This window comes from Octopus sinensis, linkage group LG1, assembly GCF_006345805.1.
Source record: "Octopus sinensis linkage group LG1, ASM634580v1, whole genome shotgun sequence".
Classification (NCBI taxonomy): domain Eukaryota; kingdom Metazoa; phylum Mollusca; class Cephalopoda; order Octopoda; family Octopodidae; genus Octopus; species Octopus sinensis.
Window position 1 is genome coordinate 97,251,440 of NC_042997.1, and position 15,808 is coordinate 97,267,247.

A 15,808-nucleotide genomic window follows, 5' to 3' on the forward strand; every position below is an offset into this window, starting at 1 on the left:
AGGCTATGCTTATTTTGGTATCCTTGTTTTTTTAAACACATACACAAACACACTGGTTACATGTGTGTGTGTGTTTGTGTGTGTGTGTGTGTGTGTGTGTGTGTGTGTGTGTGTGTGTGTGTGTGTGTGCATATTTTATTCTTTTACTTGTTTGTCATTAGACTGTGGCCATGCTGGGGCACCACCTTGAAGAATTTTAGTCAAATAAATCAACCCCAGTACTTTTCATTTTTTTAAGCCTGGTACGTGTTGTATTGGTTCTTTTTGCCAAACTGCTAAGTCACAGGGATGTAAACACACCAACACCAGTTGTCAAGTAGTGGTAGGGGACAAACACAAACACACACACACAAATAAAAATAGGAACAGGAGTGGCCGTGTGGTAACTACCTTGCTTATCAACCACATGGTTCCATGTTCAGTCCCACTGCATGGCACCTTGGGCGAGTGTTTTCTACTTATAACCTCAGGCCAACCAAAACCTTGTGAGTGGATATGGTAGACGGAAACTGAAAGAAGCCTGTTGTATATATATATGTGTGTGTGCGCGTGTGTGTGTTTGTCCTCTCACCATAACTTGACAACCGGTGTTGGTGTGTCTATGTCCCCATAACTTAGTGGTTCGGCAAAAGAGACCGATGGAATAAGTACTAGGCTTACAAAAAATAAGTCCTGGGGTTGATTTATTCGACAAAAGGTGGTGCTCCAGCATGGCTGCAGTCAAATGATTGAAAAGAATAAAAGAAATATATATATATATATATATATATATATACATATACACACACACACACACACACACACACAGCAGGCCTCTTTAAGTTTCTCGGTCTCTGTCAGCCAAATCCACTCACAAGGCTTTGGTCAGCCTAAGGCTATAGCAGAAGACACTTGCCCACAGTGCCATGCAGTGAGAATGAAACTGGAACCATGTGGTTGGAATGCAAGCTTCTTACCACACAGCCACTCCTTAAGCATTGGTGTGGGTGCTGGTGTCACTTAAAAGACGCCCAGTATACTCTGTAGAGTGGTTGGCATTAGGAAGGGCATCCAGCCATAGAAACCAAACCAAAACAGAATATGGAACCTGGTGTGGGCCCTTGGCCTTGCAAGCTGCCCAAACTATGCCAGCATGGCATTAAATGTTTATGATGATAAATGAATATATTTCTAGGAGATAAAGAGACCAGAAAGAAGCATTCTCAGCATGTGTGTTTGGCGGGGTGCATAGATGTATAGATACACATGTATATATTCTGTAAGTTTGTGAATGCGTGAGTACAGTTGTATACATGTGTGTATATTGTGAGTGTATCAATTTGAGTAAAATGTATAAATGCGTGACTTGTGTATATGCACCCATATTCATTTGTATGTGTGAATATATGTATGTATGAATGTGCATTTATGTACATATGCATATATATATATATATATATATATATATGCATGTATAAATTATGAATGTATGCATGTATGTCTGACTATATGTATGAATGCATGTACATATGCATGCATCCATAGAGACACATAAATGGATATATGCATGTATGTACCTAGGAATGTATACAAGTATAATCGCAGAGGGTGCACCAATGAAATGAGATTTCCCCTACCCCAACAAACTCTACTGAATCCCTACTGACTGAACTCACACATACTAAATGCAGAATCATTTCTTTATGTCATAGTTATATACTTAACTTGTGATTAATCCTGACCCAAGAAACCAGTGAACAAAGGACTTCCAGTTATAAAAATTCCATATTTTCCTCAGGCAAAGTCCACCTTGGACTATATTATCCAATGTGTCCTTAAAGGCAACAGAGTATGATTTGAGGGAAACTTAGCAACTATTTCTAGCAAGCTGAAACCAACATGGCTGTGAAATTAAGTAAATCACTTTGCAACAATATAACTTGAGGTCCAGTCCTGCAGCACAGTTCCTTAGAAATGTGTCTTCATTTTAGCCTTGAGTTGACCAAAGCATTGTAAATAAAATTTAGTAAACAGAAACTATGTGGAAGCCTGTTAAAGGGACTGTTCCTGTACTCATGTGGCAACTTCAATCTGTCACCAAGTTTAATAGCACTATTTGATCCTTGGGCACCTTTAGTAGAGTTTACTCTTTGGGAGTATATGGTCCCAATCTCAGGTCTAAGTATAATACCTTTACCCCAAACCAGATGAGGGTCTGAAAAAGATCCTTGGCATTGCTTCACTTCCTCTAATTAAATCATGTGAAAATAAAATAGATAAAATGCCACATAAGCACTCAGCCAATTTCACTAGAAGCATGTAAATACCTAATAGATTGATGCTAAAAATAAATTCTATTTGATACTAAAGTACAATATTAATCAATGCTAACAGCTAATCTAACCCAAATAGCGATACAACAATATACAAGAAAATCCAATACGTTGGTACCTTGTTTAGTGTTATTCTGTTTAACACTGATTCACAAGTGGTAATTTTCCTTTGAGATATACTTCGTAGGATAGTATAACACTAATATAACAGAACACTCCACATGGAAATTCCATCAACTTTTGATGCATAAATTTATATATTTTCATAATTATTGTTTTATTATGTTGAAGATTTTTTTAATAATAATTACACAAAGCATTGAGGTTATTATTAATTTTAAAAAATCTTGCTACTTCAGGTATTGTTTTGTAGAAGTACCAAATCCTCTCTGATGTCACCTTCTCTGAACATTTCCCAAATTGAATAGCTGTTCTTTGTTCAGGTTTTCTTGTATTCAGTTCCTTCTTGAAATTCTTGATATTTTACTCAATTTCCTTCATTCATGTTATTTTGTTGCATTCATTCTTTCTCTTGTTGCTTCAAGTCATCAATTTTTTGCCATAGTGAAGGTTGTTTATCTCTTGATACCAACCCACATGAGACTATCAGTGGCTCTAAGATACAAATTTCCTATCATAAAGTGATCTAAATTAAAGCCTATCAAAATGTTGTGCTAGTATATGTTCCACACACCCCTTAAGAAATGCAAAACGATTTTACTAAATTCTTCATTATTCACGAAATTTATTGAAACAAAGGCAATGTGATTCAAAAGAAAATGAGAATAAAATTTGTAGAGCAAAATATTTGCAGAAATGCAAAAAGTTAAAAGATTAGAATAAAAACTGGAATATTTTGTTTGTTTTTTTTACTGTTTAGCCAACCCCATTGAAGCAACAGAAGATAAAAATATCTTTCTTTCCACCAAAAAATTAATCAAAATGTTTAAGGACAAATTCTGTTGTGTCTGGGGATAGTCATTTTCTTTTTGTGCCTTATAATGTAACACACTCACCGGTAAAATTTCCACTTATTTCTTTTTTATCATTATTTTTTATATTTTTTTATTTTACCGGTGGGTGTGTTACATTATAAGGCACAAAAAGAAAATGACTCTCCCCAGACACAACAGAATAGGCTTCAACACACGAACTCATATAAAGAATCTTGCAAACCAAATCCAAAAACGAAATAAGGAACAAATGTTTTCTTGAAAATGAAATTTTTAAGGACCGAGTGTTTTCCTGGAAAATGAAGTGAAGAAACGCAAGAAACAAGGAATCACACACTCGTGCATACTCCGACAGACACTCAAATTGTTCACACAATTTTTTTTTAATCATCATGAATGAGAAATAGCGGGCAACTCCAAGTGCTGGAAGTTACTTAGGGTGCGGGGGTTAAAGAACACAGTTAAAGAACAAGTGTTGGCGCAATAGGACGCTGGTGAATGTCAAACATATGTGAATAAGTCATTAAAAGCTTGACTACATCAGCGAATAGAACCATCATAAAAAATACGAATGTGACAACTTCATTGTAATCAGCAAAGAAGGGGATTCATTCAAGGATCGGAAACACTGATCAGTTATCCGGGGCCCTCACAGTTCCTGATGCCCATTGCTTCGCTGTCAATGAATATGTTGGTCCCTGTTCATTGAGAACACACTTGTCTAGGAGCCCAATCAAATCTAGTGAGAGTAGAGTTCACCCTGTATGATGCTCGCAACTTAGAGATACAAATCGAGACCTCATAAATTTCTGAAAGCGAAAGCCACACCCACTTCTGATGTAATCTCTTTTCCTCTGGTAAAATTTACGTCTGAGATCCTGGGCTCAATATTAATCTATCTATGCTGTGGTCTGCCGACACTAGTATGAACTATAGGCTTCAATGTATTGTTTTTCTCGGGGGTTAAAATCCATTCCAACGGTGATCACCCGCCTCCTTTTTCTTGCTTTCTTTTTTTTTTTCTTTTGTACTTATGTGCTAGGATCTTAGGAACACATTATCTAACGTGTTCTTTTTCACTATTTCTAGCAGGTCGAGTGACACGTAGAGGTTGCCTCATTGGCTCGCGGGCGGAAATACAAAACGATAAGGCGGGTGCATTTAACGTTTATCTCACGAATAAGATTGGCGGACTAAACTACAAATCGCGGGTCACGCTATTTTTCGAAATTGCGAGCAACTTTACCTCTTTAACTAAAGCTGCTTTCTCATTTAGAATTTTAATTTGTAACAAAAAGCAGGAATGTTATTAAATCTACTAAATCATAAAATAAGCATATTTGTACTGCCCTACAGACAATCATTAAACCCAAACAATATATATATTTTATATATATATATATAGGCGCAGGAGTGGCTGTGTGGTAAGTAGCTTGCTAACCAACCACATGGTTCCGGGTTCAGTCCCACTGCGTGGCATCTTGGGCAAGAGTCTTCTGCTATAGCCCCGGGCCGACCAATGCCTTGTGAGTGGATTTGGTAGACGGAAACTGAAAGAAGCCCGTCGTATATATGTATATATATATGTGTGTGTGTATGTGTTTGTGTCTGTGTTTGTCCCCCTAGCATTGCTTGACAACCGATGCTGGTGTGTTTACGTCCCCGTCACTTAGCGGTTCGGCAAAAGAGACCGATAGAATAAGTACTGGCGGTGCTCCAGCATGGCCGCAGTCAAATGACTGAAACAAGTAAAAGAGTAAAAGAGTAAGAGTATATATATATATATATATATATATATATATATATACTGTTGTGTCTGAGGAGAGTCATTTTCTTTTTGTGCCTCATAATGTAATATAAGAAATAAGTGGAAATTTTACCGGTGCGTGTGTTACATTATAAGGCACAAAAAGAAAATGACTCTCCCCAGACACAACAGAATAGGCTTCAACACACAAACTCATATAAAGAACCTTGCAAACCAAATCCAAAAACGATATATATACTAGCAAAAGTTTCATTTTCGGCTACTTTCTAACACAATCTGTTATTTAAAGTGCAGCTTTTTTTATGAAATTGATCTGACGAACTAGTTCACAAACAACTAGATAAAGTAGCAGACACTACGCGCATTACTACCCTGAAATTGGCGAACACGCTACTCACTGTTATTGTTTTGTTTTTTTCTGCTGCTTGCAAAAGTTATGATGTTTTGTTATTAATGCTACCTGTAAATTAATATATCAACACAATTACTTCAATTGTGGCTACAGCTGAAATAGGTCGCGATGGAAATAAGAGAAGGAAGATGTACGCAGGGAAAACGATGTTCCCCTCTTTTACATTCAGCTCAAGTGGGTGGGGTTGGATTGTAGCGTCAAGCTCCACTCTTACCCAACCTCCGCTTTAAAAACTTTAAGGAGCTCATAGTCCCTAAAAACCCATTTCCCTCTATAAATAGGTTTCCGTGCAGTACTTAAACTATAGTTTGTTTGTTTTTTGGGGGTTTTTTTCTTAGCCCTCTCCCTCACAAACACACATACGCAATGTACTTGACAACTAAGGCGGAAAACATTTTAATTCACAATTTACGATGTACACACTGTCCACTTGACTAAAATATATATTACCAATGCAAAATTAAGAATCAATTTTCATGTTTGTCTTTTACCAAATCTGATTAGCTTATGTTAATATACTAAAAAAAGGTGCAATTACCAGTTATGTTATTATTGATTGATTGATTGATTGATTGACAGACAGACAGACAGATAGATAGATAGATAGACAGAGCAATGCTGCTCAAAGCTGTGAATGTGGTACAAACTTAAATGATAATATTGAAGCTTTATGTTGCCGATATACATCACAGTTCAGGGAAATAAGATAACCCAACAGTTCCGAGTTTAATCCCCACTAAATGTGACATTTCAAAAACAGCAGAACATCTAGGAGTCATGATTTTTAAGTGAATCCGGCTCCATTCGAGTGTCGGGAACTAAGGGCCGAAACACTTGCTTGGCGGGCGTTCTTCCCCAGAAGATTTCTTCTGCTGTCCGCTCGCCTTGTAGCTTATTTCCACTTACTATATTAACTGGTCTGTTCACCGACCTGCCTCCTATATGGATGTATTGGGTGTCACAACACCTGCTATCTCGTTGAAACTCCTGTAAGAAATTTTCTGCAAAGTGTACTAACACATTTTTAATCTGGAAAATCCATTCCAGTCTCACAGAAAATAATCCTAGATACTCCAAACCCTGAATAATTTGTGAAATAATGGAAAGATTGGATGTAGACACGAAATAGTAATTCTTTTTATACATGGCAGAGGGCATGAAATTTGGGAAGAGGGGGAGCTATCGTTTACATCGACCCCAGTACTCAATGGGTACTTTATCTTATCAACCCTGAAAAGATACAAACGATTCTACTAGTCCGCCGCCGTTAGACACGAAATAATAATAATTTCTTACATGGGAACAATGCCAAAAATTTTGCGGTAAAATAACAGTTGATTATATTGATCTCAATGCTTGACGAAGTACTTTATTTTATCGTCCCGGAGGGATTACAGACTAAGTCGACTTCGGCAGGATTTTAACTCAATACGTAAAGGGGAGTGACTCAAAAATCGCATGGCATTTTGGAGAAAGTAAAGAATATGTACACCCGGTATTTAGAGTTAGGGTTTAAAGTTAGTGATAAGGGTTAGGGTTTTGTTACGCCGAAAACAGGTGGTGTACATATTCATCACCTCCGCCGGCATTTTATCCAACACCCTAACGATTTTATCAATACACAAACGTTTTATCTACATTTTATATTGTCTTGTTATGTTTCTGTTGTCGTCCTATTCTGTTATTTTTATGAATTCATGTCTCGTTTTGTCTTTTGCTTTCATCGTTCTGCTCATTATATAGGCCCATACATAACTCATCATTTATTAATCAATAAGTTAGCATTTCTGAAAAGCCGTCAATATTACCAAGTGCAATACTCACTTGAGACCAACGGTAACATTTTAATCAGTTATACATCATAATCAGTAAGTATATTATTTGACGATAGATAAATAGGGCAAGGCTTCCTTTTGTACCCCCACCAAATACCCCTTTTTATTTATTTATTTATTTTTCTGAGGAAGTCTTTCCATAAATAGATAGATACGTTAACATGAGAAATCAGATATGGGTGGTTATGGCATCCGCCCTTTCTCAACGGCTCTGAAAATAAGAGAATCAGTAAAATCGAACAGCAGAAGCAATTGTTCGAGAAATCACACACAAGCATGCATTGTCATCGCTAGAATTGGTTGGTAGGGAAAAATTACAGAAGTAATGTTTATTGGTAAAAAAAGATATCGATAAAATAAAGGCTAGCGATGGTGGGGCTGCATTTTAAAACAGATTTAGCTGCTAATTCTTGCAGGTCCAGCGTCCGAGTAAAGGCCATAATACCAAGGACTCTGAGCCTGTTGTGGCCGTCGGGGCCCAACACTGTGGCCTTCGGTAAGAAGTATAGATTCTGCATTTTAAAAAAATGCTGATTATATAGTGTACTTAGCTGTTTCGAAAGTCTGTATGTTTATTCTAATGTTCTTATATTCTTCAAAAGTATTTTGAAAACTTTGTTATTTTTATAATTACAACATTTCACAATAAATGTAATTATATTTATAAATGTAATTATATTTATTAAATAAATTTTTCTTTGGTGCAAATTTAGATTTCATTTAATTCAGGGATTGCCCTCAGATATAAAAAAATTGTTCGCCACCAGGAACTAAACTAATACGAGCGATGCCCTCCAAGCTCCCCCGAAAAGTTGCTTTTAAGTTTACGACAGATCAACAAACATTCTTCATTTCACATTTTCCTTTTAATTGAGTCGGTCGTTTGAAATTTGTCAAAGGGTTGCTAACACAAACAAATAAAGCTGAGGGAAGGAACTTGGGGGAGGGACTGTAGCACGCATGTTTCTCTCCACGAATATCAGCTACTAAAGAGAAGAGAATCAAGAACCGTCCCAAGAATATACAAACTTGCGTACACACACAAGCGTCGCCCCCGCCCCAGGTGTGCGACTAACCCTGCATGCATCTATGTTTATGTTTATAAATGTAAATCTCTACATACGATTGTATATACATGTATTTCAAAAGTGTGTCTGCAATAAATTAATGAATAAATAATTCGTCTTACCCGATCTAATTCTCGCTGAATTTCGGATTGAAGAGCAATTTCTTCATCGTTATCAAATATTCGTCTCGGCATAGTTCCAGTGTTACAAAATGAGTAAAAACCAAAAACCGAACAAAAAGTAGTAAATTATCCGATGAAACTTTCGAATTAAAATAAACCGAAGATAGGGATTTTGTTTCACGAAAATATATACATGTAAATATATATTTTCATAACTAACTATAACTACGTCTTCTGTTTTACATAAAAACTCCTCACAGAACTAGTAATAAGTATGAAGAATATGTATACTTTTACATATAAATGTACGGTTGAAGTGCATGAAAGTAAGTTTACGCAGTGATGAAATATAGATATTTGTTTTCCAAGGCAAAATATACTAAAACAAAATACAGAAACTAAGATGTTTAAAGAGAATTTGTCTCTTTCTTCTCTCTTTTCTTTCTTCTGATATAGATATAACTATAAATGTCGAACAGAAGTAAAAATTCACGATAAGTATGAATGCATATGTGTATATATAGACATCACGTAGCGATAGATATAAGTTATAGTCGCTTAGTAGCAGTTCAAATTATAGAGTGAGAGAGAAGAGAAAATAAAAGTGCGCCGACGGCAACTAGACAGCTTGATATGAGAAGTAACGTGGATACGCATATACAAACGCGCGCACATGTACTCACACATACACAGGTCCACACCCACATTCACACACGCCACATTCACATGCACACACATACACTTTTATTACAAATAAAATTTTCGCTTCACTAGCCCATGATGAAATGCAAAAAAATAAAACGTGTCTATAAGTAACAAAATATATAATTAAAACAAAAAAAGGTAAATACAATTTTATGTCTTTCATAGTATTAGTAAAACCTTTAAGCTATTACAAACAGTTAATTAAGGTATGTGGTCACGCATGAGCAACAAGTATGAGCGCTTTTCCAGGTAGATATTTTGAAGTTCACTTTGCCCGCGTAAACACTCGTTAGTTGTCAGTCACTTGAAACAAACTCTCTCTCTCTCTCTTCTCTCTCTCTCTCTCTCTCTCTCTCTCTTTCTATATATATATATATATATATCTTTCTATCCATTCCTCTATCTCTATCCGTCCGTCCATCCATCTATCTATCTTAGCAAGCTATCACCTTCTCTTATCTCTAGTTTGTTTACAGTAACTGTTTAATATTGTTAAACTTTTTACTTCTTCTGTCTATTATAGCTATGGTAACACCAGTACTGGATTTTGGCCTAAGCTAAACGAGCTGCACTTGGTGCCTTATTATCCACAGAGACCGCAAAATTATCGAAAGGCACGTTTTCAATTTTTAAGAGACTTGGTACTATTTTTTTAAGCAAGCGGCCTTCAGCTTTATAAAATTTAGGGCTAAGTCTAAATCCAACAGTGTAACACAACTTCTTACCCAGCGGTTATCAACTGCGATCTATATGACCTCTTAGGACCCATATGAGACTTTGTGGGAACCCACGATCCACAGTAGTATTTTAAGGGCCCCTGGTAAAAGTTTGCTATGGACGTATATACTGATATGTGTTGCAAGAAGCAGCTAGGTTAATTTCTCAAACATTTTACATGAGTTAACGTGTGTAAAGCAAAATATGAATTTTGAAAGAAGTTTCTATAAAACTAGTTTTTAAACATCGAGTGTCTGTGGGGATCCACCAGAATAAAATAATAATCAAAGGGGTCCATGAATTAAAAAAAAATGGTTGAGAACATCTGCTCTAACCCCAAAACATTATCTTTCCTCCTTTCTCTCTACCTCTTTCACCTCCTCCTCGCTCGCTCTCTCTCTCTCTCTCTCTCTCTCTCTCTCTTTCACTCTCTCGACAGTATAACGCCCTGCTCCTACGCGCTAGTTTCTTTTCCTACCTCCTCCATTGAAGCCCGTCTCTCCTCTCGATGCCCATTCTATATCTCACTCGATTCTTTCTTCACAGATTGTCAACTCTCAGAAATTCTCCCTCTCCTGCAGATATTGATTTACATATGCTTGTAATATCTGTAAGATGAACATAAGCCACATCCATCTCACTCGTCTCGGATGGCCTGTGAGAATCATGAATACTGCCAGTCCCACAAAATAAACACAAGGAGACAATTATGCAGTGTCATCCAGAGTACACTAGTTAATGCCAACAAGAAGATAATGAAATAGCTGTAATTATATTAGGAAAGTTTTGTTTTTTTTTTAATCATATTTAGAAGATTGTAGTGGATCTTGCATGCATGAAGTGGATTCGATCCACCATAGCCAAATTTAAATTAACACTGCAACAGAACTTTTTCCCAAATTGGAACAATGGTTTTTCTCTGACAGCAGTTTTACATTTTCCAGATGCCTTCAGCTTGGCCGAAATAATGTCTTCTCCACTTGACCCTTTCTAACCTCTTCTACTTCACCAAAAGCTAGAATAGAGATAACAAGACCACCAACTAAATGTATTGTTCTCAATGATATGTCTATCCTTCTGGATAGCTATAAAAAGCAAGAACACCCCAAGCAAAAATCAGTTAGTCACAGTCGGTGACGAATCAACGAGTCCAGTCACATGGTGACGACTCAACCAGTTAGTCACTACAGTGCCAACGAAGTCTGGCTGACCATCATTGGTCAGAGGGAGAAATGAAGCTTACTGTCAGCAACTGTAAGACAACGTCCCACACCCTACAACTCTCACTAGCTCTAATTCTGTTCTCTTATAACATCATTCTATCGCTATCGGTGGATTACTACTAACTATTCGTATACGCCAAACTAAGTAAATAAACATCCTTCCGCATCTAACTTTCTTTTGCATGCTTTTGGATTTATCATAACCTGCCTGTCGAGGCAAGGTATTGAATCGTAACGGCAAATAAACTTTATGCATTGTTCATCTTTCACATCCTACAGTATGCGATTATAACAAAAAATTTTTATCGTTACAACTGCTGACTCCGACATTTCATAATAATGTTTACTAATCAATCTTACCCGTTACAATTGGTAACTACACCAAAATAAAATCCTTATCGTTACAATTGGTGACCCTCGACTTCAACTAAAAACTTCATCATTACAAGATGATCTACTGCTAGTTCCTTCGCTCCTGGAGTTGAGCTTAAAGAGATGATATGAAAGAATATCGATGATAAGATGCAGTGAGCGTAGTGAAATACAGTGTTATGCTTTTGTATTGATATATCACGTTTTAGTTTCCCGGTTGAAATTATATGCCGTTAATGTTCTTTGAAAAAACTTTTTGTGAATCAAATCTTAGCAAGTTTCATAGAGATGAGGTAAGGAATCGAAATAAGTGATGCAGTTCTTTAAGTTCCACGTTTTCCTTGATAGGACATGCAGGTCTGATCAACTGCATTCCAGTCGAGATCATCCTGTTTTTCTCAGGCAGAGTGCACTCGGAACGAATGCAGACGGTAGGATATGGTTTGAGGAGAACGTAACCGGCATTTCTAGCACGTCGAGTGACAGGGGAGTAAAGGCTACCTCACCAGTTTGCCAGGACATGGCTTTCAGCAATGCTGTTTCGGTAGTTGAAGTCATCATTTTCCTTCGTTTGACGATGAACAACTGAAATTCTTTTGATACCTACAAACACCACTAGTTTTCTTATTTTCTCTTTTGTTACATATTAAAATACACTAGACACAAATATCAAGATATACATATAAAATACTATATACATATACAATACCTATTTCTTTATTACCCACCAGGGGCTAAACATAGAGGGGACAAACAAGGACAGACAAACGGATTTAGTCGATTACATCGACTCCAGTGCGTAACTGGTACTTAATTTATCGACCCCGAAAGGATGAAAGGCAAAGTCGGCCTTGGCGGAATTTGAACTCACAACGTAACGGCAGACGAAATACCGCTAAGCATTTCGCCCTAACGTTTCTGCCAGCTCGCCGTGGCACTAAATGCAAGTGTAACACGGAAAAAAATACTAAGAAAATCATCAAAACATTGGCTGCTTTCACCCGAGATTTTTGTGTCATCGGAAACGAAGGAACTTTACGAAGAGAACCGCCGCGAAGACTTCAAGGCATAAATAATGACAGAATAAACAATGCAACTGACTGGCTACAACCAGTTAAATCATCATTATGCAAAAAGTAGTAATGTGATTGATAAGAGGAAGGAGAAAACGAGGAAGACCAAGGGCTGCATGTTTATTAAGATATTCTGGTTGCAGGAGCTGAAAGCTGTCAACGGGAGAACGTAAAAAACGAATACGCAACCGACCTTTAAATTTATAAGTACAAACCATTCGACGGATTTCCACTCTGTTTCTGACTAGTCATTTTCACTCACAAGGTGTGCTTCCTATTGACTCTACAGAAAATTGCACTTGCCATGCAGCGTAATCGAAACCAAGACCGCATGATTGCTACAGCGAACGTCTTACCCACTCAGCCCTGAGAACTGCCATTCGATGGGTAAAAATGCTCAGGATCAATTGACTGACTGATCAAAATAAGGTCAAAAATAAAAGTGGTATTTTATGTAGATGTAGTGAAGGCTTAGTGGTTAGGGCGTTGGACTCGTGATTGTAAGACTGTGGTTTCGATTCCTGGACAGGGTGATGCATTATATTCTTGAACTTCCTTCCATGTTGCTCCAGTCTACTAAGCTGACAAAAACGAGTATTCCTGCGACGGACCAGCCTTCCGTCTACTGGGGAATATATATGCCTCAGAAACCAGAAAACCGACCTTATCAGTCTATATGACTAGTGAAGGAACTTTATCTTTTTTGCACAGGCGTGGTCATGTGATAAAAAGTTTGCTACCTAAACACATCGTTCTGGGTTCAGTCCCACTGCGTGGCACCTTGGGTTGGTGTCTTCTACTATACCTCGGGCCGACCACAGCATTGTGAGTAGATGTGGTTAACGGAAACTGGAAGGTCGTCATATATATATATATATATATATATATATATATATATATATATATATATATATATATATATATATGTATGTATATATATTCAGATGAATTAGGTACTTAAGTTGAGGCACCAGAATTTAGTACGGTATTATCCATACAATTTCAAAATAAGGTGATTAAAATCAAAATAAGCAACAGGATATACAGAGGTAATGCAGTGCGATCGTTTCAAGCAACTCCATTTAATTGAACAATGCAATCATTACATCAGTTTAAATGCAGATCAATCCTCAGCTGCATAAATACATAGAATTGAATTTAAACAGATGGACACATTAGTATAATTTTACCTAAAACCTCCAAGAAGGTAAGGAGATAGAAAGAACATGCTGTCTTTGAAGGTAAGGAGATAGACAAAGAACATGCTTCAGCTTCTGAGCTGAAGTGAAGACAGCATGTTCTTTTTCTATCTCCTTACCTTCTTGGAGGTTTTAGGTAAAATTATACTAATGTGTCCATCTGTTTTAATTTAATTTCATTCTATGTATTTATGCAGCTGAAGATTGGTCTGCATTTAAATTGATGTAATGGTTGCATTGTTCAATTAAATGGAGTTGCTTGAAACGATCGTACTGTATTACCTCTGGATATCCTGTTGCTTATTTTGATTTTATATATATATATATATATATATATATATATATATATATATATATATATATATATATATATATATATATATATATACATACATGCACACACACACACGCAATCATTATTTGTGACAGAAGTAGTTTAGTTCAAAACAGCTATCTGTGTATCATGCTTAAAGCAGAAACATCTATAGCGGTATTCGTCTCAAAGAAACATCTCTTATAGATGTATGGTATGAAAGAAGTACATAAATATATCAGAAGTAGACGATAATCATGCGTCTTTCTGCCTCTTTTCGCTTCGTCAGTAACAAATATCCATTGGCATTTCCATGCTAAGACAAAATCAGCCACCACTGACACTATAAAACAGTAAACCATCTCTACTGGTTGATTTTCCTCTACTATTGATAATATTTCTGTGTTTTTTGATACTATACCTCTATAAGAAGTGCTTTCTCGAAACGAATACCGCAGTTTAGACGGCTTTCATTGATGTATATGCTTTAAGTATGGTACACAGATTGCCATTTTGCGTAAAGGATACACGTGTTTGTGTAATACTCAACGACTTGCACGTTAAATGAATAAACTGGTTCAGTTGACCGAACAGCTCAATACTAGTCGTCGAAAACCGACGAAGATCCATTTATTAGTCAACTGAAATTTATCCAACAAGGTCAAAACTGCCATGCACACACGCGTTATGCTCACCGTAGGCTTACATTCTCCACAAAGCACAAAAATAATAATAACAATAACTGGATATCTTAAGTGACCTCATAAACTAGTTCCACTTGGTTACATTTCAAACGAAAAAAAATTGCCTCGCACACCCCCGCACACACGTTTATGAGCGAATATATGTAGGTGTGTATTTATGGACGAGTATTAATATTTTTGTGTAGACATTTTTTCTTTTATACATTACCCTGGCATTCACGAATGCATCGAGATCGACACAAATGCATACACACAATCAGAGTCATAGACGCACACACACACACACAAACAAACACACTAATATAATGCATATACACATGTATGTGTATATATATATATTTGTTTATATATTCATGTGTATGCGCGTATGTTTTATATACGTATTTCTCTTTCTCCCTTTCTCCCCCTCTCTCATATATATATATATATATATATATATATATATATATATATATATACATATATATATATATATACATATATATATATACTGTTATTCTTTTACTTGTTTCAATCATTTGACTGCGGCCTCAGCTGGAGCACCACCGTAAAGGGTTTAGTCGAAGAAATCGACCCCAGGACTTATTCTTTGTAAGCCTATTACTTATTCTATCGGTCTCTTTTGCCGAACTTCTAAATTACGGGGACGTTAACACACCAACATCAGTTGTCAAATGATGGGGGGGGGCGGACAAACACAGACACAAACACATAAATACACACACACACACACACATAAACATATATATATATCTGTATATATAAAAGGCAAGATGTGTTTATGTCTGTGTATGTGTATGTGTGTGTGTGTGTGTGTGTGTGTGTGTGTGTGTGTGTGTGTGTGTGTGTGTGTGTGTGTGTGTGTGTACGTGAATGTAGTTTATACACGTCTACAAATTAGCAGGCATGTCGCTCCAATTTTAGGAAGACATTCGTCATGATCGTAGCTGTATTTTCGTCAACTTATTTTCCCCAGAGGCACCAGCGAATAGCAGTAAAAATAAATTTTGAACCAAAACTTTTAACAATTTTC

General features: G+C 36.6%; 1 protein-coding gene across 1 annotated transcript in view; it reads right to left on the minus strand.

Annotated features, from left to right (window-relative positions):
• Positions 1-9,122, minus strand: part of LOC115219244 (rhomboid-related protein 2-like) — an 88,831-nt gene extending 79,709 nt beyond the window's left edge. The window contains exon 1 of the mRNA XM_029789392.2: positions 8,470-9,122. Within this exon, the coding sequence (XP_029645252.1) occupies positions 8,470-8,541 (72 nt within the window). The 5' untranslated portion in view covers positions 8,542-9,122. The remainder of the gene's footprint in view (positions 1-8,469) is intronic.
• Between the last annotated feature and the right edge of the window lie 6,686 nt (positions 9,123-15,808).